Source organism: Artibeus jamaicensis, unplaced genomic scaffold (genome assembly GCF_021234435.1).
Source record: "Artibeus jamaicensis isolate MK-2021 breed Jamaican fruit bat unplaced genomic scaffold, CSHL_Jam_final scaffold_847, whole genome shotgun sequence".
Classification (NCBI taxonomy): domain Eukaryota; kingdom Metazoa; phylum Chordata; class Mammalia; order Chiroptera; family Phyllostomidae; genus Artibeus; species Artibeus jamaicensis.
Window position 1 is genome coordinate 2134515 of NW_026522057.1, and position 26681 is coordinate 2161195.

General features: G+C 44.6%; 1 protein-coding gene and 1 non-coding gene across 2 annotated transcripts; both read right to left on the minus strand.

Annotated features, from left to right (window-relative positions):
- Positions 1–5888: 5888 nt before the first annotated feature.
- Positions 5889–14978, minus strand: KLF17 (KLF transcription factor 17). Its single transcript, XM_037149267.2, has 3 exons — positions 14919–14978; positions 6473–7340; positions 5889–6148 (listed from the first exon to the last, which is right to left on the minus strand). The coding sequence occupies exons 1-3, from the start codon at positions 14976–14978 to the stop codon at positions 5889–5891; spliced, it is 1188 nt and encodes a 395-aa protein (XP_037005162.2).
- On the minus strand, positions 11854–11959 carry LOC119052540 (U6 spliceosomal RNA). The gene has a single exon (XR_005083138.2). It is a non-coding gene; the product is annotated as a U6 spliceosomal RNA (small nuclear RNA).
- Positions 14979–26681: the final 11703 nt, after the last annotated feature.

The window sequence follows — 26681 nt, forward strand, 5'->3', positions numbered from 1 at the left end:
TGTATCTCTCACACATCGCTGTTTCTCTCCCTCTTTCTCCCTCACTTCTCCTCTCTTTGAAAGTAAATAAATAATTTTTTTTTTTAAATGTAGAAACAGCCCTGGCTGGTATAGCTCAGTGGATTGAGTGCGGGCTGCAAACTAAGGGGTCACCGGTTCAATTCCCGGTTGGGATATATGCCTGGGTTGTGGGCCAGGTCCCCCAGTCAGGGACCCAGGAGAGGCAACCACACATTTGATGTTTCTCTCCCACTCTTTCTTCTTCCCTTCCCCTCTTGAAAAAAAGAAATAAAACCTTTTTAAAAAGAAATAAAACCTTTTTAAAAAGAAAGTGAAAACAACCCAAGTGTCTATTGACTGACGAATGGATAAACAAAGCATGGTATAGCCATACAATGCAGTCTTCTTTAGCCATAAAAAGGCTCCTAGAAAACACTATTTCAGTCCTACGTGCTATATAGCAAGAAAATAATGTCCCCTTTCAATAAATCTCTCCATTGGTTTTCAGGTGTTCATTCATTTAAACATTCAGTTCTCAGTGGCTGACTTAACCTCGTCCCTTTGCCCTGCTGTGGAACTCACCCGACAAAACTTTAACCCCTGCTGACTCTGACTCCCCCACAACTACACAGGCTGCCGATGCCGCAGGGTAGCCGGGCACTGCTGTAAATACACTGTCACCGAGCTCCACCTTGCCTTGCAATCCTCGTTTCTCTAGTTAGTTCACAACCCGCTGAGTTAACCACCACCCTTTGAAAAATGCTTCAGAGAGAAACAACTCACGTGCAGCAGGAGGTTCAATCAGGAACAGTCAGGACAGCACTGTTCTCAACAACAAAAAAGTTCAAGGGACCCAGTAGAACACATAAATCGTGGTTGATATAATTGAATAATACAACAGTGAAGATGAACTGCATCTGCACATTTGACATTAGTAATCTCAAAAGCATAATTTTGAACAAAATATAAGTGAGAAGAATCTATTATAATGATTCCATTCAGATGCACTTTAAAGATGGAGTAAGACACTAGATTTAACCTCTCACCTTAAATGACTAGAAAACCATACAAAATACATGCAGCAGTGGAATTCAGCCGTGGACAACGGCAGCACAGGGCTACGGTCCTGTGGAAGGAAAACCGAAGTAGAGCGTGTATGTCTAAGGGGACAGAGACTGAAGTTTGAGAGGGCCGGGGTGGCTAGAATCTGTGAGGCAGAGTACTTGAGGGGCTAGAGTTTTGCAAAGGGTACTCTCAAGGTCTTAAGAGGCATCCCTTTGAGTCTTCCACTGAGTACTGACAAAGAATGAGAACTATACCAATGCTAGAAAAAAGATTCCTGGAAAAAAGTAGGCAGAACTACTTCCTGGAGCTCATTCAGGGCTGCAAAGTTTGTTTCCACTAGCCAAAATGTAAAGAAGTAATTTTGCCTTAGTAGTGGGGCTAAATTAGCTCTAGAAAAAAAGAAAGTTTCGGGACTGTCCTAATGGGGAAAAAAAAAGAGAAAAGCTTAAAAGCAAGCTGCATACAAATTCCTAAGGAAAATAAAAGTAAGACTCAAAGGGATCCAACAAATTCTAAGAAGTAAAATGCATGCTGGGAGTAAAAGCCAACACTATTTAAAGGAATATAACAGAACCCAACAACTAACAATGGAAATTCACAATTGTCTAGCATTCAGTAAAAAATTATCAACCATTTAAAAGAAGCTGGAAAATTATCAGGATAAAAATCAATCAACACAGACCCCAAAATGACAAACTTGATGGAGCTAGCATCTGAGGACATTAGAAGTTATTAATGCTGTTTTATGCTTCACATGTTCAAGAATATAAAAGAAAGCACAGTCATGATAAGGATAGAAATGGAAGACTTTTTTAAAAAAGATCCAGGTGGAATTGCTAGAGATGGAAAAATACAGTATCTGAGATGAAAAACAGACTTTGTTGGAACTGATTAAACACTGAGGCAGATCACTTAGCTTGACGATATCTGAAATGAAGCAGAAAAAGAAAAAAGAATGAAGAAATGGGCAGAGCATCAGTAACAGATGGCAAAATACCAAGCAAGCAGTCTATCTATTATATGAGTAGATTGTGAGTCAGAAGAAAGGGACAAAAAGTGACAAAACAAAGGTCAGAGTTTTTACAAATTTTATTAAATCTATAAGCCTTTAGATTGAGGAAGCTCAATGAACCCCAAACAGAACAAACAAAGTTCAAAGCCACATTAAATCAATCACTACTTTTAGATACACATATGGTAAAAATAACAACAAAAGCAAAGGCAGGATTAACCACAGTTCAGGACAGTGTTTTCTCTACGGCAAAGGTTGGGGCCATGTGATTACAGAGGGGAGTTCAGTCCTCAACTGTTATCAGTATATACTTTTTTCTCAAATGATATAAAGGGCAGATATGTTTTTATTATTTGTTTTATTTTATTTATTTATTTTTAGAGAGAGGGGAAATGGAGGGAGAGAGAGAGACATCAGTGTGCGTTGGCCTCTCACGCGCCCCTCACTGGGGACCTGGCCTGTAACTCAGGCATGTGCCCTGACTGGAAATCGAACCAGCAACCCTTTCGGTTTGCAGACTGGCACTCAATCCACTGAACCACACCAGCCAGGGCCGTTTTTATTGTTGTTGTTCTTTACATTGCATACATACAAAATATTTTGCGTTCATAACAAAGAGATAGTAAAAAATAGGAAATAAACTAATGAAGTTTGTCCATTCTTCTGCACTACCTATAACACAAGCCAAAAACCTGGAAGTCGTCTTTGACCGCTACCTCAACCAAATCCAATTAATTACTGCTCCTAAATCTTTCTAGTCTTGCACTTCCACGCCCTGATCCAAGCCTCCTTCAACTCTCACCTAGAGCACTGAAACCCTTTCCTCTCCCTGGAAGCAGTCAAAGAGACCATTTTTCAAATGTGACTAATTGTACCTTTTTAGTTTGAATCCAATCTTGCCCACTGGTTATCTGAAGCAACAGAATAAACTGCCCAAGACCACAAAGCCAAGGAAGGGCAGAGACAGGATGCAAAATCTACTAGTCTTACTGAGAACCACAGTGCCTCTCCCACCCACCATGCTGCCTTGGATACTGGGAAAGGTTTAGCCCGAACCTGGCACAGGATAATTAACGGTTAAAAAAGATTGATTTCTTCTTCTCCAGTCACTGCCTCACCAAGGAAGTGACCTAGTGCCCAGTGGGAATGAGAGATCTTTGGCACTCAAAACCTGGGTCCTTGGGGTGAGTAATTGGGCCACATGAGTACCTTCTGTCTCTATTTTTTAAAAAAATCACACCCCCTCTCCTTGTTTGGAATTTGGGTGGAGGACTGCCCCAGGTACACTGGGGCCACTAGGGGAACCGGCCAAGGCGGGGTGGGGGTGGGGGCAGGCGTAGGCAAGGCTGTGGGATTTCCCCAGCTTCCCAGAATAAGTTCGAGCCCACAGAGGTTCAGCTCTTTACCTTGGCAGCACTTTCAGAATTTTTATCCGCTATCTTCCTGCCCTGCAGCAGGCACTGTCACGTTCCAAGTTCTCAGCGTCCAGCACCAAACACAACCAAGGGCGAATGTGCAGGAAATGGGAGACCTGGCTCAGGCACCTCCTCGAGGAGTCTTTCTTCCCTGACATGTTCTTCCATTGTTTCCACGCCGTCCACCACGAGTCCCCACAGCTGTGACGCTCTCTGAATCCTGGGATCAGATACTTGCCAAACTACTGGAAGCTTGTGGGCTGACTCTCACACAATTCTTTCCTCTTCCTTCACCTGCTCAGCTTAATTTCAATATTTCAGGGGTTACTAAGTGTTACACTTATTTGCTGAGCTCAAGGGTCACCTCCTCCAAAAAGCCTCTCTGAGCTGCCTGCCCCTCTAGATGCGCCTTGGCGGACCTCTCAGCCCCTAGACTGAACGGTCTCAGATACGGCAGCACAGGGACCAGCCCTAATTTACCGCCCTGTGGCCATCACCTGGCAGTGCTCGCTTGGCATCAGGCAGGCAGAGGCAACACCTGTGGAAGGCACCCTATCTCAGCTAGAGATTTACCTCCAAAGGAGACGGGTTGTGGTTGGGACCCCAGCTCAGCCCCTTGAGAGCCTGTGCAAGTTCCTTTCTGTTCGTTTGCTGGTCTGGCTGAGAAGTTCGGAAGTGAAGTTTTGAACTACCTGACTGAATTGCCAAAATAGCCATTGTGCCCTCAACCCTAGGGGAGGGGCCAGGCAGGACCCTTTAATACATCGTATGTGGTCGTCCAGGGACCTGAGCTCTGTAAGGAGAAGGGCAAGTTACAGTGGGGTGCAGGGGACCGGTTTGTCTTGGCCTGGCAAATGTGACTCAGCTCTGTATGGAAAACCTACAGAAGCGAAGTGGTGGGCAGGAGCCGGACCTTCAAACCGAGTTATCTCATTAGGAATCAGGCCTAGAAAATGCATACAGATTGTTATGGCTTGCTCTTGCTAAAACTCCATCACCTTGGCCTGAAAGAACAATTGTGTATTATCTATCTTCAAGGTAATATCCAAAGCCTGTGAGTTTTCCCAAGGACAGAGCTTATCAGCTCATCGCCATTCCCCTCTGCATGTTATTTTCATTTCCTTGATTGTACCTAAAACGTAGACAATAATATTCTATGTAACAGATAATAAATCTTTCTCTGCTGTAAGACCCCAGGAAAACAATAAAAGCCTGTCTAGGCAAGGCTTGAGGCGCTCTCCCCTTGAGAGAGTAGTCGTGCCTGTTCCCTTTTTCTCCACAGGATTGCTGTCGCCTGTGCATTGATTCTCGTCGTCAGCCAGAACAGGCAGACTCTGCTGGCCAGGGTCCACCACAGGAGGGTTCGTCCTCCTCTGCCCCAGTCTAATCTCCACCCCCAAGTCACCTCGAAAACAGAGCCCAAGACAAGAACTATGTAGCAATGTTTTATTTGGGTGGTGTAGGCACTGTGAGTGAGAGAGGAAAGCAAGGGAGGGGAGAATGGGAGGTAATACAAGGTGACAGCAGGCAGGTGACAAGGTGACCTGCCTCACCAGCTTCGCAGCAGCACAGCAGCTGTACACTGGCTGCCCGGGCCATCTCCCACTGGCTGGACTGTTTGCAGGAACGTGCCTTGCAGCAACCAGGGGAGGGGACAGGAGGGAATTTATCCCTCTGGGCCTCCCCCATCTCTCATTAGTCAAGCATTTCCCCAGGAGCATTAACTCCCCCACACTTGAGTTGCTAGTGGCTACTTGAGACGCTAGATCTTACGCCCTGCAGCGGGGCATTCCACCAGGGTTTGGGAAAGGCAGGAGGCGACAGAAACTGGGCAGGCGGCTGGTGAGTGTGGGGGACAGAACCTGATTCACAATGTAACACGTGTCCCACACAGTCCCATACTGGTTTCCAACACTGGTTTTCTCATTTATCAGAAGAGGAAACGAGGCAAAGCGATCAAAGACCTTTCCCAGGGTCACGTGGCTAGATAGTGGTAGATTCAGGATCTGAAGATAGCTAGCCCGGCTCTGGAAACTGGAAGACCAAGATAAGGAACTTGGATTTTATGTTGCAGGCAAAGGAGAGTCACTAAAGAGTTTCAAGCTGGGAAGTGACGTACAATGAAAAGAGCTTTTAAATAAAGCTCCCAATCTCTCCTTTGCTCCATCTTCCCACTCGGCTAAACTCCACCACAGAAGGTGGCTGCAGAGAGGCGGGGGCATTTAAGGTAGCTTTTGAAGAGTCCCTGACAAGGTTCAGAGCTCATATGGGCTTCATTCAACACTGCCTCGTAATCTTTCCTGGTCTGCATCTAAGCCTATACCTACCAAAGAGACTAGCTGGTCAGGAGCAGGATCTGGGTGGAGAAGCCAGAGTGAGGGGAAGAGGAGATTGACCTAAAGACCAGAAGCAGGAGGACCAGAAGCAGGAGGACCAGCCATCTGTCCATCGTTGGCCTGTGGACGGGAGGATCCTGGCACCCGCAGATGAATCCTTTGGTGCTGCCTGAGATGGTCAGATCTCATGAATTGTCGGCCACACTGGTCACAACTATGTGGTCTGTATCTGGTGTGAATCCGCATATGTCGTCCAAGCTCATCGGAACGGAAGAAAGACCACGAACAACCTTCCCACATACATCGATAGGGCCTCTCACCTGGGGAGGGAAAGTGACGAGGGAGAGGAGTTAAGCAGAGGAATTTAGGTGGGAAGGCAGGGGTCTATGAGGTGGAGCAGCCGAAGCTGGGGGACCCAAAGAAAAAACATGGGAAAGCGGGAGGCAACCCAATCAGCAGTCCCATCGGCTTGGTACTGCCATACGGGACTGCGGGCAAAGCAAGTTGGTGAGGACAACATAGCTTCGTCCCCAAACCAAAGGATGACAGGTGAAGGCACCAAGCATTACAAACCAGTGGTCCCGCACAAAACTAAAGCCCAGAGACTCCTCAACCCCACCGCACCTGCCCGGACCCTCACTCACCTGTGTGCTTGCGTTGGTGACTCACGAGGTGGGAGCGCTTAGTGTAAGCTTTTCCACAGTCCACATACTGGCAGTAGTAAGGCCTTACAACTGCAGGCCTCCTCCTGGAAGCCCTGTCCTGGGCCCTGTAATTCTGCTCTGCTCTTTGTGGAGCAGGTATGGGCTGCTCAGGTAGGAAGGGGTCTTCCTGAGAAGCTGGCTGGTTAACAAAAGAGTCCTGGGATTCGAAAGCCAGCAGGGATGGGGACCCAGCTGGGGGCATTTGACAATCGTGGGGCTCCCTAGGGGGCAACATCTGAGCCAAAGAGGGGAGTACTGCCTGGTCCTCAGCAGAAGGCATGGTTGGGGCCAATAACATTTCAGGTGTCGAAGAGTCTCTGTTAGAAGATGTCGTTGGGTGGCATGAATAGGGCACTGTTGGAACACCATCAGTGGGATGGGACATCAGTGGGACTCCACTGGGACCTGTGTCTGGTGGGCCATTGGAGGGCACCCTTAGATTCCCACTGAAGGTCATGGCCATCCCTGGAATATTGGGCTCTCCTACGGACATCACCTGGGGCCCCTTAAAAATCGTCATTCCTGGCTGAGAGGGAGACAGTGTCTGACAACCAATCATCTGGGAAGGAGAGAGAGTCACTTGGGGGCCATAGTTCACATCCTGCTCGGGCAGCCACATACTGAAAGGTGGGCCCATTTCATTCACATTCTGCTTGGAAGCCTCAGCAGAAACCAAGGGGATCCTCTCCAGCTGTGGACACTGAAGAATGTGTTGAAGACCTGATGGACCGTGGTTCCAAGAGGTGTGCCCTCCACTGCTTCTGGCAGATGGAGACATGTCCAAGGTGCTCATTGACTCCTCAGTCTCCTTGGGGGAGGAGGGAGAGAGGGGGAGAGAGTGAGAGATGAAATTCATCGTAGCTCCAATTCCAGGTCCGCACATCCCTCCTCCCCATCTCCAGACCCCACAGGAACCCAGGCCTCTGTCATCTCTGGCCTGAATTACCTTTTACCTGCAGGCCATTCTCCAGCTCGGGCTCTTCTAAGACACAGAACCTTGCTGATAGGACTGTGGGAGCCTAGGTGTCACTCATGCCACTTTTCCTCTTTGGCATTTTTTTAAATTGACTGATTAATTTTAGAGAAAGATACACATCAGTTTGTTGTTCCACTTAGTTATGCATTCGCTGGTTGACTCTTGTATGTGCCTTGACTGGAGATCCAACCAGCAACCTTGGTGTATCGGGGTGACTGTCTAGGCAACTGAGATACTCGGCCAGAGTAATGGCATGTTTTTGTTTATTATTCCATAAAAAGCAACCAAAAGGGCAAATAAGAATGGAGACTTCGAAAAGAGAGAGAAGAAAAGAAAAGAAAAGAAAAGAAAAAAAGAGAATGGAGGCTTTGAATGGGTCCTGGTTTTAGCAAAACTTAGAAACCACCTGCAAATATTTAGCTACAGAAGAGGGTCTCGCCAGAATGGGAACTGCTGTGGCAGGTCTGAGATCAAGTGTGGGAGGAGGTCAGAAAAGGAGACAGACTTTTAAAAGCACTTTTAAACAGGGCAAGGGAAAAAATAAACCTCAAAAGAATCTTAAAAAAAAAGAAAGAAAAAGAAAGGTGGGAAGGTAGGGGATTGTCCTGGAAGTTAGGGCAGTAGCCCTAACTGAAGACACACTGATATAAGAGGAAAGAAAAAAGAAATTGGTGGCAGGACCTCTTGAAACAGGAGAGGACCCAAACATCCTATTTTTCACATTGCCCACCATGCAGCAGTAGAGAGAGCTCTTGAGCCGGGGAACTGGGGATGCTGCCCCGTCACCACCCACCCACCCGCTCTTCCACTGGGACAGCGCGGGAAAGACCAAGCCAACATGAAAACCAAAGCATAAGTTGAAAAATACAGTATCCCATAAATAAATTCAATAAAGATACAAAAACATCAAACCAGAAATTAAAGATTGTAATTTCTCAAAAGAAAAATAAAATTCACCAGAGAAATGCTGCCACAGGTTGAAGAAAAATTAGTAGCATTCAAATACAGCTTTTTTAAAAAAGAGGAAAAAAGCAGAACTTAAGAAAACAATTGCAGCATTGACGCCAATTACAGATCACATGCCGGGTGGGGAGAGTGATAAGGGAGGAAAGGAGGGGGAGGGACTGTTCAGACAGGTGCGCACTGTTGCCCGTGGACGACAGTGCGGGATTGACTGGGGGCGGGGGAGAGGAGGGGAAAAGAGAAAAATTGGGACAACTATAATAGAACAACATGAAAAAATTTGTTTAAGAAGCACAGAGCAGAAATAGATAATTCAGTAAGCTGCACACTTTAAATATTTATACCACTAAACATTTAAAGGAAGACACCAATGTTTTTTCAAATTCTTCCCAAAAACTGAAGAAGGAAATAGTTCTTAACTCACTCTATGAATGTATCATTGCCCCATGCAGAGCCTGACCAAAAAAAAATCACAAGTGAAGAAAACAATAGATTGAGTCTTTTATGAATATAGATGCAACAATCCTCAATAAAAAAAAAAGAACCTAGCAAATAAAATCCATCAGCATATTAGCGGATTATACAGTATGACCAAGTGGAACTCATCCCAGAAATGCAAGGGTGATTCGACATATGAAAAACCACTCAGTGTAATGTACTATATACGTAAAATAAAGGGGAAAAAACACATCATCTCAGCTGATGCAGAAAAAACATTTGAAAAAATTCAATATCCTTTCATGATTAAAAAACACTCAAAGGCTGGAAAGAGAAAAATCCAACATAATGAAAGGTATTCACAAAAAACCCGCTGCTAACCTCGTACTCAAGTGAAAGACTGAAGGCCTTTCCTCTGAGATCAGGAACCAGACAAGATGCCCAATTGCACTTCTAGTCAACATCGTATTGGCAATTCGAGCCAGAGCAATTAAGCAAGAAGAGAAATAAAAGGTGTCCAAATTGAAAAAAGAACTAAAACTTTCCCTGTTCTCAGATAACACAATCTTATGTGCAGAAAACCTGAAAGCCTTCACGCACACTGACAAAACCTGTGAGCGCCAATGAACAAGTGCAGCAAAGCAGCAGGATACGAAGGCACCACCCACCCACCCAATCAGTTGTTGCTATACCCTGACAATGAACAATCTGAAAGGACAATTAGGAAAACAATTCAATTTATGATAGCATCAAAAAGAATTAAATACTTAGAAATAACTAAGGAGGTTAACTTAATCCCTAAACACTACAAAACATTACTGAAGGAAATCAAATACTTAAATAAATGAAAAGACACATTCACAGATTGGAGTACTTAAGTTATGAGGTGAATGTTACCCGAAGCAATCTATAGATTTAATAAAATTCCTATCAAAATCCTTTGGGCAAAAATAGAAATATTCACCCTAAAATTCATTAAAAGTCACAAGGGATCCCAAATAGACACACACACACACAAATCTTGAAAAACTTACTACAAAGCTATACTAATCAAAACAGTATGGTATTAGCATTAAGAACAGACCTACAGTACTGACTGGTGTGGTACAGTTGGTTGCAGTGTTGTCCCAATAAACCAAAGGTTGTGGGTTCGATTCCCAATCAGGACACATACCTAGGTTATGGGTTTGGTCCCCATTTGGGGCATTTGCAAGAAACAAACTGATCCATATTTCTCTCTCAAATTGATGTTTTTCTCCTCACCCTCCCCTCTCTAAAATTAATAAGCATGTCCTTGGGTGAGGATTTAAAAAACAAAACAAAATATAGGCCTATAGACCAACAGAAATACAGCCCAGAAATGAACCCTCACACATATGGTGAAATGATTTTTAACAAGCTTGCCAAGACCTCTCAATGAAGTAAAAAGACAGTCTTTTCCATAAAACTGGATATCCACACAAAAGAATCAAGCTGGAACCTTACTTAACACCATATAAAAATTAACTCAAAATGGATCAAGACCTAAACATCAGACCTAAAGCTATGAAACTCTTAGAAGAAAACAGGGGAAGTTTCGTGACATTTGATTTCGCAGTGATTTCTTGAATATGAAATGAAAGGTGTAGATGACAAAACATAAAATAGATAAAATTGGACTTTATCAAGATTAAAATGTTTGTGCATCAAAGGACACTCTCAACGATATAAGCAAACAAAAGAATGGAAGATAATATCTGTAAATCACATATCTGGTAAGGACTAATATTCAGAATATATATTTTTAAAACTTCTAAAACAACAGAAAAACAAACAACCCAATACAAAAATGGACATAGGACCTGACATTTCTCCAAAAACATACAAATGACCAATAAACACATGAAAAAAATGTTCAACATCACTAACCATTAGGGAAATGAAGATCAAAACCACAACGAGATACTACTTCACACCCATTAAAATTACTATTTTTTAGTAATAGTCATCAGCTATGACTGGTGTGGCTCAGTGGGCTGGGTGTCCTCCCACAAACCCAAAGGTGGCCTGTTCAATTCCCCATCAGGGCACATACATGCCTGGGTTGTAAGCTAGGTCCCCAGCTGGGGATATGCAAGAGGCAACCGATCAATGTTTCTCTTGCACACTGATGTTTCTCTCCCTCCCTTTCTCCTCTCTCTAAAAATAAATACAACCTTTTTTTTTTTTTTCCAAAAAAGCATTAGCAAGATGTGAAGCAACTGGAATCCTTGTGCATTGCTGTTGAGAATGTAAAATGTTGCAGCTACCATGGAAAACTGTATGGCGGTTCCTCAACACATTAGAAACAAAATTACTATGTGATCCAGCAATTCCTCTTCTGGGTATATACCTGTAATTGAAATGTATTGCAGGGACCTGCGATAGAGAGTTGTACCCTCCTGTTCAAAGCAGCACTTTTCACAATAGTCAAAATGTGGAAGCCACCCAAGTGGCGTTGAATGAGGAATGGATAAAAACAGTGGTCTGTCCATACGACCGAATACTGTTCTGCCTTAAAAGGGAAGAAAATTCTAACACACGCCTCAGCCTGAGCGAACTATCGTGCTAGATGCGAACCATGTCTTCTTAGCACGTGAAGACATCATGCTAAGTAGAATACACCAGTTGCAAAAGCGCAAGTAATGCATGATTTCATTCATATGAGGTACTCGGGAAGTCAAACCCAAAGAGACAAAGTAGAATGGTGGTTGCCGGGGGACTGGGGTTGGAAGGGGGGTGGCAAATCACTGCTGAGTGGTTAGGGAGTTTCAGTTTGGGAAGATGAGAAAAGTTCTAGAAGGTGGCCGGCGAAGATGGCTGCCCAATGATGCACACGAGATAATGCCACAGAACTGTACACACTTAAACATGGTTATGATGACACTTTCGTATTACGCAGATTTTATAATGTTTTTTTCCTCTCTAAAAATACGAACGCTTCACAAGTTCGCATGTCATCCTTGCTCGGGGCCACGCCAATCTCCTCTGTATCGTTCCAGTTTTGGTGTTTGTGCTGCCGAAGCGAGCACTAGATTTTACAATTTTTAAATGTTTTTTAAAAAGACACAGAAGGGATCCCCACCGCCAAGTTTGAAAAAATTTGAGAGTCAAAAAGAATAACGAATATCGACTTGAACAGATTGAATCTATGAAAATTCATGAGCCAAATGTGACAAGGAGCCCGCTCTTATCCCAGCTTCAGACGTCGTGACTTGAAGTAAAAGAATCAAGTAGTCTGTCTTTTTGGTTGGAAACTGTTATTTCAAAACCAAATTATTTCAGTGGTTTAAGAAAAATCCTACTTTACAGAAGAATACAACAGAATAAATGTAGAAGAAATGGTGAAATCGGAAAATCATGATTTTACAGCCCTTAATGAAACTTTTGATTGAGGGAACGTTAGCATTTGGTTGAAACAAGTATGTGACTACTTGGCTGCATCCAAGGGCAGAGCCCGCAGGTTGTATTTCTGACTGCAAGGCTGAAGACAAGCTTGAAGAGAGTGATCGATCAGCCTTTTTGCCACCTTCATTCGAGGGCCGAGCCTGGCGTCACCAAATGCCGAGAGCCAGATGAGCCTCCCCGAGTAATTCGAGACGAAGCTTACTGTACCTATGAGATGTTCTTACCAAAAATCAGGAATCCAATGAAACTTTAAGCTCTAACTCTAATTTAGTGGTAATACAAAAGACAGAAGACCAAGCTAAACGATACCATGAGTAACCAATCTGATAAATCCAGAAGAAGGAACAGTCTTACAGAATCAAAATTCAGGATCACAAAAAAAGGAAAGTTAGTCAGCAAAAAGTTTCCCAAAGACCCAAAGGACATCATAACCGCATGCAGTGTGGTCTGAAATTGGATCCTGGTTTGGACATATCAGCTAAAGGACATTTTTAGGGGAATTTGCATAAGAATTACACTAAAAGATTATTTACTGCCCTGGCTGGTGTGACTCAGGGCGCTGAGTGCTGGCCTGTGAACCCAAAGGTTGCTGGTTTGATTCTGGTCAGGGTGCAGGCCTGGGTTGCAGGCCGGGTCCCCAGTTAGGGGCGCATGCAAGAAGCAACTTAAAAATGTTCTCTCACACATCGATGATTCCCTCCCCCTCATTCTCCTTCCCTTCTCTAAAAGTAAATAAAATCTTTCTAAAAAGATCATCTATCATTCATCTTGATAGGTTTACTAAAGTTTTGACTATGGAGAGGGGAAAAAAATGTTAAGCCCCTTTCCACATGCTGGGGAGATCTTGTTTCATCCACCACTACAGGCTCAGCAACTAGCCTGAGTGGACACGTAACAAGCCCCAGATAAATGTCCATCGGATGGGTATTTCTGGTGTGCCGTCCCCCTTTCTTTCTGACCCTTCACAGGCAAACTTTCATGGGAAATGTCTGAACTCACCTTTACCACTACCTCAGTATTATTTCCCCAAATTCACCCCCATCCCCACTGCTCCACCGAGCCAGCTTGCACAAAAGGCCACCAGTGGCCTCCATATCACTAAGTCCAAAACTTCGTCAGACTCCTCTGTGTGTGGCCTCTCTGGAGCTTCCCAGACAGCTGGCCACTCTTTCTGAAACGTTTCCTCCCCTTGGCCTTCGGAACACAATGCAGGGACATCTATGCACATTTGCCTCATCTTCTTCCTTCTCTCCAGCCCTCCTCCTTCCCAGTCTCCTGCTACAGGTCTCCATGTGCTATTCTCAGGCAACCTTTCTCATGCTAACAATCCATTTCTGTTTATAGTCCAATTATCTTTAAAACAACAGCTCCAGGGCAGATCTATCCCAAATCTTCCAGCTGCCTAAGGCTCTGTCTACCTGGATAACCCACAGGCATTTTGGACTAAGTCCAAAACTCCTGACCATCCTTACCCACCCCCAAGCTAGCTCTAGAGAGGAAAAACAACGACAACCTAATCCGGTTTCTTCTCTCATCCTTTGCTCTCTCAGAAAATGTCCCCACTCTTCTCACCTAGTGGTGAGAACCAGAAGTCTGTTAACTGTCCCAGATGCCTCCTTCATCACCTAGACCCAGTAAATCACCAGATCTTTCGGTGTCCACCGCCAAAAACATCTCTAGGACCTCATTCTCCTCTGCCACCCCTCCAGTTAGGCCGCCATCTTAACTTCCACTTGGATTATCACAATAGCTTTCTACCTATTGCCTTGAATTCTGCCCACAATCGCCTGGGCGCTCTTTTAAAAAATGAATTGCGACAGATCAAGGTTAAACTCATCGAGGGCTTCCTACTGCTCTTGCAATAACTTACATCCCTGCCTCCCCTCCCCTTGGGCCTCTCTCCCTTCTCTCTCTTGGCCAGGTCTCACTTCCTCCAAGGTGGGGGAGCACTGTTCCTGGTCTCAGGACCTGCAGGCCAGCCACCTAACCAGTTCTCCAGTCCCAGACCAAATCCACAGCTGTCTTCTTGTGTCTTAACCAAGATCGAACATCTCTGCTACTGGTTCCCGTGGTCTTTTGCTCCCTCACAATTTGTACACTTCCAATCATTCAGTGATTTCTTAGTAAAATGGTATAATGTCTTACGGAAAACTCACCATGTATTCCCAGGGTCTCATAAAGACCCGACACTTCATAGGGCTCAAAAAATATTTAATTTTTCTTACGTGTACGTGTCCCACTGCCTTCCTAACTTTGCCTTCTTTCCCCGGTACTCAAGTCCCTGTCCTTGAAGTTACCTGGCACCAGCACAGGCGCTAAGGCTCGGTGAATATTAATGGGATAAAAGACATGAGACTTTTTGGCGGTAGATGTATAGGGTAATGTCCAGTTGCAGCAACACTGCATTTTTTTTCAACTACGGTTTACATTCAATATAACACACATGATTTGTGTCCTGGATCTCCCATCCCTGCCAATCCCGTCCCTCCATCTTCTAAAGCCCAAAAGTCTGCTTTCCTCCACTCCTCCAGCCTCAGTTCCTCCAACCCCCGCGCCCTGCCCTGGGGCTGACGCCTGACCCACCTCTGGTAACTGGTGCTGAGCTGCCTGCCACTGGCTCAGAACTTCGTCCATTTGCTCCATCTCAGCCTGGGATCCGCTGCACTAGGAACTGGGTGCAAGCCCAAACCACATCAGAGCAGAGCTGAGCCCAGGCGCCGGCCTCGCAGGTCGGGTGTCGCGTAAGTCCACGCCACAATCACAGCGTTCCACCTCTACTTCCCGCCGCGCTGGGGGGCGGGGCCAAGGGCCACACCCACCGAGTCGCTGCGCAGCCCAGCCGCAGCCCCACCCTGCCCGGCTCTGTCTGCCCAGATTTCTGCAGGGCCGAGACCTCAGACATTCACAACTTCTTGTCTTAGGCCTGCCCTTTTCACCCTTCAGTCTGAGCATGTCTGTTTGGCCCAAATAGGGGCGGGACACTGAGGTTTCAGACTCCAGGGAGAAACCCAGAAAGTGGCCGGACAGAGTGGCTAGGCGGGCTGTAGGGCCTCTGCAGACAGCACGGCCTCCGCCACCACCCAGCCAGGTCAGGGCTCCGGGCAAATGGCCCGGAGCTTCTCCGCCAGGTGCGGCTGACCGCTCCGCTACAAACCCAAAGCTGAGAACTCCGTGGCGTGATGTCTTTCTTCTGTGGTACGTCCGGAGTACCTGTTAGGTGTCAGGCCTTGTTGTTCAGAACTGGGGGCACAGTGCCAAATAAGACAGAACAAAATCCTTGCTCTCAAAGAATTTTCATCCCCAATGGACAGACAAGAAATAACTATAATAAAGTCAGTAATACAATTTAAGATGATAGCAAGTGTGATAATAGAGAAATGTGGCCTAGAAGGAGCCATGCCTAGGAAGAGTGAAGGAATCCGAAGCTAGAGTTTGGTCGCTAGAGTGAAAATAGGACAGCCAGGTGACCCCGGTGATGTCAGTGAGGGGAAGAGAGGAAGGACACGAGGACAGATGGTTAAGGTCTTGAAGATCATGGACAGCAGTTTGGATTTTATTCTAAGTGTGATGGGATGCAACCGGAAGATTTTAAACAGGAAGTTGATGTGATCTCAGTTTTTAAAATAGTCTTTGGGCTCCTTTGGGGTTTATGGATTACAGGGGACAAGATGGAAGCAGAGACACCAGTTAGAAAGCTAAAGGAACTCGCCAAGAAAAAAATATGTCATTGATTGGTGGGGTTGATGACAGTGATTAGAGAATATTTTAGAATTAAATGGGCCAGACTTGGTAATGGAGTGGAGTGGTAAAAGGCTGAGAGGAAAAGAGTCAAAGAGGGTTCCTAGATTTTTCAGCTCAAGCCACTGAGTGCTGACTGCACCATTTGGTGGTATGGAAAAATGGGAAGAGAAGTAGATTTGCAAGCAGTGGAGACAAGAATTCCACTTTAGACATATTGATTTTGAAATGGCTATTAAATATGGTCAGGGAGATGCCAGGACTGTAAATGCAAATTTTGGTGTTATCGGGAAAATGTGGTGGTAATAAAGCCATTTGAGGGACAGAGTTGGAGAAAGCCTAGAGACCCCTACATTTGAGACCCAGCAAAGCAGTGAGGTCATCCAAGGAGACTCTGGAAATCAGCCAGAGGAAAGTGATTTCCCAGGTAGGGGAAAGTCAGGGCACCACATTTTAAGAAGTCAAGAGAAGCCCCTATGAGAAGAGGGACTGTTCGGCCATGGCCACGTAGCTCAGTCGGAGCCTCATCCCTATGGATGAACCTACAAACCAAGGTTGTGGGTTCATCCCCAGTCAAGCCACAGGCAGGTGAGTGCATGAACAGGGGGAACAGATGTCTCTCTCTGTCCCCACCCCGCTCCCCTCTCTCTAAAATCAATGAATGAAAGAACAATAAATAAATAACAGGGATTGTTCACCTTCAGCAAATGTTCCTACGAAACAGGCGAGTGACTGCTGAATTTAGGCAAGATGGAGGTCATTGGTGACTTTCTCAGAAGCAGTTACTGAGGGGATAGAAGCCGATTGGGGTGGGGGAAGGTGAACAGGCACCGCCAAGGTGGAGACACCGAGACTGTGTCGGTAAACAGCTCTTTCCAAGAAGTTTGGCTGAGAGTGAGGCAGAGAAATGAAGTGGTAGTTGGAAGAGAGATTAAGGGAGGCTGGCGGGGATCCACCAATAAAAAGAAACAAGTACTAAAGCAGAGAGAGGGCTTAGTTATCGGAGTGACATAGAATAAGTAAAGAAAGGACAGGACCCAAGATACAGATAGACAGGTGGGCCTTTGGTGAGCCCGGAGACATTCGCTCTGTCATAACAGGTGGGATAGCAATAGTCTTAAGTTATCTTGGTGTCTCCAGCCACTGGCAGGGGGTGGATCTGAGATCAGTCTCCTGAGAAACAGCAGCTCCGCTTCCACGGTCAACACCTGCTCAGGCATCGCCTCCTGGGCCCAGGTCCGATTCCCACTGGTCCCTCTTACAGTTCCTGGGCGCCGAGTGTGTCGTCTCCCAGCATGACACCCAGAAAGTATTTGTGGAAGGAACCGTATTTGACACATGGAGCAGATCATGGTTAACGCCTTGTTCTTCTATAGGATAAAACTATTTTCATAATTCAAATGATCATGAAGTGAAATGCATAATTTTAATGGCCAGAAAAAAATGTCAAAGTGAAAATTTTCTTTAACAAGTCTTTATATGTATATTCATACCAGTAAAATAAAAGCATACAATTAATATATGGTTAAAAGAACATATTTATTCTACTTTTGACTGAAGGAGCTGGGTACAAGATGAGGTGTAACTGCTTTTTAATCAGTCTGGCAAAGCTCTCGGTTATTCTTCCCTTTGCTTCCTGCTCTCTGCCTGCCTCACACTGGCTTCGTAAATCACTGAACTCCTGCCGTGAAAAATTGTATCGGCTCCAAAACTGTTTTAACTTTGATCCTTTCATTATAGACTGACATAATGCTTTATGTAAATGATCCTCCAGTAACTGAAATGAATTTCAGTTTACCAAACTGCTAAATTGCACCACTGATGTAGTATTTATTTTCCTGACTCATCTTTCACTTAAAAAATCTGATGATTTTTTTTTTAGGTTTTATTTATTTATCTTTAGAGGGGAAGGGAAGGAGAGAGGGAGAGAAATATCAATGTATGGTTGCCTCTTGTGTGTCCCCTGCCGAGAACTGGCCTGCAACCCAGGCATGTGCCCTGACTGGGAATTGAACCGCGATACTCTGGTTCGCAGGCCCACGCTCAATCCATTGAGCTACACCAGCCAGGGCCAACTTTAAAACATCTGATGATTTTTTAAAGAATAACTTTCCACATCAAAAATATGATTCAAATTCAGTAAAATACTTTATGTATGAACTAGAATCTGTACTTCACCAAATGAAAATATTTCGCCTCTCATTTTGCACTGCTTCATTGTTTTAAATTTGAACACAAAACTTCAAGCAGTTACATTGAATGACAGAATCGAAATACGTCAAATTCTGTTTCTCTGCCTTTATAATCACAAACTCGAAATCATAATTATTTATTTGGAAGCTCCTGTGTGCACACAGCGGTACCTGATACCACAGAGGTCGGAGACGTGGCCCGTGCCTGCAGTGAGCTCCCAACCCGGCGGGCTGGGCGCCTGTGTTTCTGGGCGGCCACAGACCTGGGCATTCTCCAGGTTAACTTCCGTAGAGAATACAATGTCTATTAAAGGGCATACGATAAAAACACGCTCATATAAGCTTACTTATATAATTTTATGTTTTTTCTTTCTTTTTTTGAGATATAATTGACATATCACATTATATTGGTTTTAGGTGCACCACATAGTGATTTGATATTTGTATACTCAGTGAAATGACCACCACGATAAGTCTAGCTACCATCCATCACCATTAGTCTAGCTATCCATCCATAGCTACAGATTTTTTCTTGCGATGAGAACTACTCATCTTTAAGATCTACTGTCTTAGCAATTTTTAAATATACAACACAGTAGTGTTAACTATAGTCGCCGTGCTTTACAGTATATCCCCAGTACTTTATTTTGTACCTGGAAGTTTGTACCTTTTCACCACCTTCAGCCATTTCCCCCCACCCCCCGCCTCCCCCACTCCCCACCACCTCTGACAGCCATCTGTCTATTGTTCTGTGTATTTATAAGTTTAGTGTCTTATTTTGCTTCGTTTTAGATTCCACACATATATATGATCAAGTGGTATTTGTTTTTCCTCTAACTTATTTCATTTAGCAGTAAAATGCCCTCGAGGTCCATCCATGCTGTTACAAGTGACAAGATTTTCTTCTTTTTATGGATGAATAATATTCCATTGCATGCAAGTACCACATCTTCACCCATTCATCATCGATGGACACTCAAGTTGCTTGTGCGTCTTGGCAGGTGTAAATAATGCTGCAGTGAACTTGGGGATGCAGACATCTTTTCAAGTTAGTCTTTTCCTGCAGATAAATACCCAGAAACAGAATTATTGGGCCATATGGTAGTTCTCTCTCTTTTTTGAGGATTCTCCACCATTTTCCATAGTAACTATACCAATTCATATACTCAGCAACAGTGTACGAGAGTTCCCTTTTCTCCACATCCTCACCAACACTTGTTATTCTTGTCTTCTTTACGATAACCATTCTAATAGATGTGAAGTGACATCTCAAGTGGCTTTGAGTTGCATTTCCCTGACCATTGATTAGTGATGCTGAGCATCTTTTCATGTACCTGTTGGCCACCTATATGTCCTCTTTGGAAAAATATCTGTTCAGATCCTCTGCCCATTTGTTAATCAGATTTTTGTTGCTACTGAGTTGTATAAGTTCCTTGTAGCTCTTGAATATTAACCCCTTATCAAATATATGATTTGCAAATATTTTCTCCTACTCGATAGGTTTCCTTTTCATTTTGTTGATGCTTTCCTACTTTTTGTATATTAACAAAACAAAATAAACTCAACAATATCCACAGCAATTCTTTAGATTTTACACTGACAAAAGATTTTTTTAGAGAAGAATATTTTATCACACACATGACTTAAAATTTCTGGCCCATGGTAATAATAAAAAGCAGACCAACTTTTGGTTGGGTGTGTTATTTTTAAGCTCTCTATAGATATGTACTCCCTGTAGCAGTGCCTGGGGCAGATTTCTGCTCTTCTATTTCTTCATCTATTAACTCCACTTATTTTTTTGGGGGGGGCGGTATTGTTTTTATTTTATGTTCTTGTTGTTATTTTTTTTCTTTTTTTGTGTCGCAAAACAGTAGAATATGCCCCTGGAGACAAGAGACAAAATAATGCTAGTTTTATGAATTGTCTTTTCTTCAACAAATCCATAAACTGCACAGATTGGTGGAAAGGAACTTGATGAGAAGATTTTTTTTTTTTCATTTATTCAAAAGTACATATATTTTTACATTCAGTATATTTTGTATTAGTTTCAGGTGGACAGCATGGTGGTTAGAAAGTCATATACTTTACAATGTGTTTCCCTGACTAACTCCACTTTCTTTTTATTGATTTGAGAGAGAGAAAGAGAAACATGAATTTGTTGTTTCACTTACTTATGACTTCATTGGTTTGTTATTGTATGGGTCCTGACAGGGGGTCAAAGCCACAGCCTTGGCATATTGGGATGATGCTCTAACCAACTGAGCTACTTGTCCACTGTTGGGAACTGCTCTGCCTGGTTTCAGGAGTTGTAACTACCCCCCATGGCTAAGGCTGAGTGAGCAACCTCCAGAATGCGAGCCACGAGGAGACAAAGCTTGTCTCTGGTAGCAAACGCTGCCTCTGCTTCATCCCCCTGCCCCATAGTATGGTCGGATGGTCAGAGACAGGTGAGACTCCTCAGAGGAGGGGCAACCTAAGCCAGACACGATCACTTAGGAGGCCATCATGGAAGGACTGGGGGGGGGGCCGCAACAAAGAGGGAGTGATGGACCCTCGCCCCTCGGCTATTCTGACATAGCCTGCGTCCCCATGTCCTCTGGGAGAAGTGCTCCCTGGCTCTAATCCACTTCAACCCAAAAGCCTGTGATGGGAAAGGCAGTGCAGCCCTTTGCCAGCTAGAGCGGGATCCAAGGGGATCTGGCATAAGAAGGAATTCCTAACAATCCTGTGAAGCCTGCTTTGCTAAGAATGTTTTTAGTTAAATGATAAAGGCCCAAGCAGAAAAAGAGTTTGTTTTCCCAAAGTCTTATAGCCCTTTTGCTAATAGACCCTGACTCAGAAGAAGACCTAATGGTTCTTTGTATACTATGTACTGTTTACTGCCTGACAATGATTAATAAGTTGTACCTGAACTACTACGCAAAAAAACACACAAAACAATAAAAGCCTGTCTAGGCAAGGGTCAGAGCGCTTTCCCTTTGAGAGGGTGGCCAGGCCGTTCTGAGGCACTGCCCCCTCGAGGGAGTAACCGTGCCGTCTCTTTTCCTCCACAGGACTTGGTAGTCCGTGTGAATTTCTCATCCATGACGCCGTGGGCAGTATGAGATGGTTACGCGTCAGTCCACTTTTTATTTTTATTTTTTATGTACATCTATATTTATTTCTCTATCTGTAGCTATTGACACCCATGAGTTCACACTGATATTTCCTATTCCAACCCAATATAACAAGATTCATTCTATTTCTCTTTTAATATTGATCATTTTCTTCTCCAGTGGCGAGAAACCTGGCTCCCATTATCCTCGGCACATTTGTGTTATTTATTTAAATTTATATTTTTCATTGTATTTTTTCCATAATCATTTATCTTTCTTATACTCTCCTCCCCACTGCAATCACCCCCAAAAAGGACTCGTGCACATGGACGACAGTGTGGTGCAACTCCACTTTTTTAAATTCACATTTAATGAGGGCCTAATCCCTCTCACTCAGCTTGTGGTCACCTCCTCCAGGAAGTCTTTGCTGCCATCCCTCCACACCCATGCCCTTATTCCCGCGTGGTCCTTGGGTGAACCGTAGGAGTGAGTTGGAATTCATCCCCACATGGTCAGGAAAATTGTCCAAATGCAGCTTCTGGTGAAGAGGTGAAGCCTGGAGCTGGGGCCTGGGTTTGAACTCCATCCTTAACTCTGGTTCTGGGACTTTGGGATCTGTGAATTAATCTTCCTGATTCTCATTCTTTACCAGCAGCCAGCACCTGAAAGGATTAGTTTTGTGACTTACAAATAATCCATTTATTCCAGTAATCCCCCCAGGGCAAGGCAGGACAGGACAGAGCCAGCCCCGCCCTTCCGAGTTTTGATCTAGGGTCTGTTTTGCTGTGAACAGCTGCGACACCGGGCATCCTGGGGAAGGGGGTGACTCTAGGACCCTGCCTCCTGCTCCAACCTAAAACTACACCCCACTATCCACGGACTTTCCTCGAGAAACATGTGGGGGGCCTGGGAAGGACTCAAGGACAGGCATGTCCCCTGTGTTTCCCACCACACTCCCAGAACTGGGCTCCAGTCCTGGATCAGTGACCTGTACACCTACCCACTGCTCCCGAGGAGAGAGGAGGTCATGATAACCTCCGTCTGTAGCCAGTCAGTCAGAGCACAGGTAACAACCTGGGCTTACTACTGGCCTCTGGATCGAGGGCGGATGGCCAGGGAGTCTTGAACCCTAAACCTGTGGAATCTGACGCTGCCTCCACATTGATAGTGTCAGAATTGAGTTGAAATGTAGGACGACACCATCCATGCCTGCGTCTGAGAATTGCTCACTGGTGTAGCACAGCTTCCCCCCATCCCGCCCATACATACACATTCACAATGGAACTGGGTCCACAAACCTAAGAGTTTGATAAAATGGTCATGATAGATGGTTCTTAATGCCCTACCTCCTCATTCTCCCTCTGAAGGAGAAACTAGTCAATTTGGTAGAAATTATAAGGAGGTGCTGGAGGCCGTACCAGGTGCAACAGTGGCAGGGGAGTATGTGGTGTGTTAGAATGTTCACATCAACTATTCTCATCATGGGAAAATGAAAGGAAACCTTAAAAGTCAAGCTAAAATGTATGCTTGTACCATACACTGGTAAAATCAGAAAAAGAGACCTGCTCGTTTTTAAGGCAAAAATGTGACATCAGTCCAAGGATTAAAACTTGCTTAATTACATGAACAAGGGTTTTGTGTAAAATGGCTCATGAGCTAGTAGCGTCTATGAGAAAGGGTTTTTTGTTTTGTGTTGTTAAACCCATTTAAAGCATTAGCGGTTCAGCTGCTTTGTTTTCTGGGAGTTTGGGCAATATTGGATTTATGTGGGCTCTCGTTAGTCTCTGTAAACCAATCAGAACAAATCTACTTTAATTTGAGTCTTCATAATCTAATTTGTAATACCCTTAGGAGGAAGTAAAATATTCCACACTCGCACAGTGAGATTTAAGGCTTTTCTCATTTATAGGCTTACAGATGCCCAGAGTTTGCAGCTTCAGTTTTACAACTTTGGTCACGAGTCAGAGTGGACGCAGAACCACAAAAAACTCACCAGTACAGATCTCAAAGGGCTCTTCTCCTCTCCACCAGGCACAAGATATTTTAAGTGATTTGGTTTCACCCATCAACAATCAGACAAAAAGAACTAAGAAATCAGATTCTACATCACCTCTCACCGAGATCCCATCATCCACCCAGCAGACGGCCCTCGTGGTCAAACCACAGCCCTACCCCTCCCCCTGAGGAAAACCCATTGGCCTGCATACATTGGCCTCTTGTGAATACAGACAGGCCTGGGGGTCTGCTATCCTCTTGCAAAGGAGGATTTTCCACCTCCCAAGCAGGGCAAAACCCATTTCTTTCATATGACGTCGTTATTCCCTGTGTGTCTCCTTTACTTTTGCACAGAACATTTCACTTCTCCCGGACCAAGCAAATCTCTAACACCAGCTGGGTGTCCTGCCATTTAACTCAATTCTGACCCTATCTACTAGCAACAGCATCAGATTCCACAGGAGGAGGGCTCAGCCTCACACGACTGCCGCCCACCACCTCAGATCCAAACTGCAAGGCCAGGTTGTCACCTGTGTTCTGAGCTCCCCGCTATAGACAGGAGGTTCCAACAACCCCCTCCTGGAGTCTGTGGCTCGCAGAACTCAGTGAAACATTTTACTTACTAGATTACTGGTTTATTATAAAAGGATACGGCTCAGGAACAGCCAGATGCAAAAGACTTCTAGGGCAAGGCATAGGCAAGGGGCCGGAGATTCCAGTCTCTCAGTGTACCACTCTCCCGAATCCTCACGTGTCTGCCAGCCTGGGAGCTCTCTGAACCCTGTCGCTCCCAGTTTTCATGGAGGCTACATTACATAGGTATGATTGATGAACGCATTGGTCATTGGTGATTGATCCACCCTCCAGCCCCCCTTCTTCCTCTGGATGTTTGGGGGATGGGACTGAAAGTTCCAACCTCCTAATCTTCTGGTTGGTTCTCTGGGCAACCGGCCTCTATCCTTAGATGGAATCCAAAATCACCTAACACAACAAAGGACACCTTTCCCACCTCCTCACTTAGGAAATCCCAAGAGTTTTTGGTGCTCTGTGTTAGAAGCCTGGATAAAGACCAAATATGTATTTCTTACAGAAATTGTAAGGAATGCTATTCCCTACAATACCACAATAGGGACCCGGCAGGTCCCACTGTCTTCCATGGTGGCCCACTGGCCTACAGGCTACTCCAAATCACAGGAATACAGGCTGCCCCACTGTAGCAGCCACTTGGTACCCTGCCAGCTCTCTCTAGTTTCCTTATCTCCTGCTCAGCCAATCACAGAAAACCAGCCAAATCCAATGCACAAGCAGCATGGGCAGGCCTGATGGTCTCCCTGGGACTTCCTCCGACATCTGTACCAGTGATTCTCTTAAACCACCCCTCTCAGGGCGGAGTATGAAATATCCTCCTCCCCCCTCACATGAAGATGAAAGTATGGCTCTTCTCCCTAGCCCAGAGACTCAACGTCTGGAACTCCCACTGCCCTCTCTTTCCTTTTCTTCTGCTTACGTGGAGGTGGTGAGTTTGGGATGATCATTAGGGTTAGAAAAACTAGTGGGTTAACTCAAGCACCCCAGCTTTGTGGAGAGGAGTTTGGGTTTTTTTGTTTTTAGAATCTGGAGGACTTGATGCTGCTTTGTCCTCAACTTTGGTCCTAGTGGGCCCTCCGGAACAGCAGGAGAAGTCCCTCTCAACATGCTTTTAAAACCATTGTCGCTGCATTGTTCTCTCCTCCAGGTATAGGTGTGAGTGGTTTCTCCCAGTGCGAACGGAGGACTATTCAGAACAAGGAGCGTTCTCATGAGGTACATTCATGGGTGGTCACTAAGATGACTCCATTTGAGTGTGCTCCTTGCGTAAATTGAGTTATGAAATCATCTCAGAGAGCAATTTTTAACCAGCATGCCACAGAACTTTTAAAACATGCAATACGTGATTGCTTAGTGAGGGGCACTGACCTCTTTTCTCTTAGATTGTCAAGTTAAAAAAAATAACAGCCCTAGCTGGTGTGGCTTAGTGGATTGAGTGCTGATCTGCAAATCAAAGGGTCGCTGGTTCAATTCCCAGTCAGGGCACAAACCTGGGTTGCAGGCCAGGTCCCCAGCTGGGGGCACCTGAGAGGCAACCACACATTGATGTCTTTCTCCCTCTCTTTCTCCCTCCCATCCCCTCTCTCTAAAAAAAAATTAAATCTTAAAAAAATAACAGCCAACACAATAGCCATCCAACATGAATGAATCAAAATTATACCTATATTTTTAACAAGTCAGCAAAAAAATATTTCGGCGTGCTGCAGAATTGTAGTGAGTAATTATGTGTGCCATGAGATGAAAAAGACTGAAAATCACTGTTCTGGGAGAATGTCTCCAAATGCTCGTAGCCTGAGGCAGCCTCCCAACATTAAGGGCACTTCTTACAGCCCTTTTACACTTCTTGAAGGAGACGCTGACAGCAGACTAACACTTCCAAGGAAAGTGGCGGTCTGTGTGGGAAGGGTCCCAGGAGCTGGCTGGACCACTTGGACAGTGGGTAGGTATGGACCCCCTGTCCAAACTCATACTTTTCCATTGGCTTGCCCCTGCACTATGCCGCACTGTCTTAATTGCGATAGGTTTGTACTAAATGCTACTCCCGGACAGTGTCCTGGTAGGTGGGACTAGAGTCTCAAGGCCTGGGCCATTCTTACTAAATGCAGTTCTTGCTAAATGTGAACATGCAGCCCAGTATTTTGCAGACCAGCTATAAACAGGATGAACTTGACAATAACTCAACCTGATAAAATGCAGCCAACTGCATGGAAGAAACAATGTGACCAAACAGTGTATATAAGCAATGGCCAAGCCTCCCTTCTGGGAGACAGAGCTGTGGATATGAATCCCCTGTCTCCTTCACTAGCTGTAGGAAATAAAACTACTTCGTGATAATCACATCTCTTCTTGAGTAGAACCCCCAAACAGTGACCCCCTTGAGTGTGTAACAGTCCTTCTGCCTTGCTTTTCTCAGGAGGTAATTGGTCAGTCTTATCCCTTTACATTTCCACAAATATTTTACAGTATTCTTGTCATACTAAAATTTTCTTTAGGATTGCATTGAATCCATTTGGAGAACCTGACACATTTAAAATATTGACTCTTCCAATTCATAAACATATCTCTTTCCATCTATTTAGATCTTCTGTAATATCTTTCATTAGTTTTATAATTTTCCATAAAAGGGTCTTGCACATCTTTTGGTAGACTTATTCCTAGGACTCCATTTTTTCGTGATGTTGTGAATTTTCAAAAATTTAGATTTGTTTTTTTACAGGGACGAATATGACTGATACTAA

Coding starts and splice junctions, on each gene's coding strand:
- KLF17 (XM_037149267.2), bottom strand. CDS start 14,978: ATGGAGCAAATGGACGAAGTTCTGAGCCAGTGGCAGGCAGCTCAGCAC. Junction 7,341..14,918: donor CTCAGCACCAGTTACCAGAG/GTGGGTCAGGCG, acceptor TCCTCCCCCAAG/GAGACTGAGGAGTCAATGAG. Junction 6,149..6,472: donor TCACCAACGCAAGCACACAG/GTGAGTGAGGGT, acceptor TTCCCTCCCCAG/GTGAGAGGCCCTATCGATGT.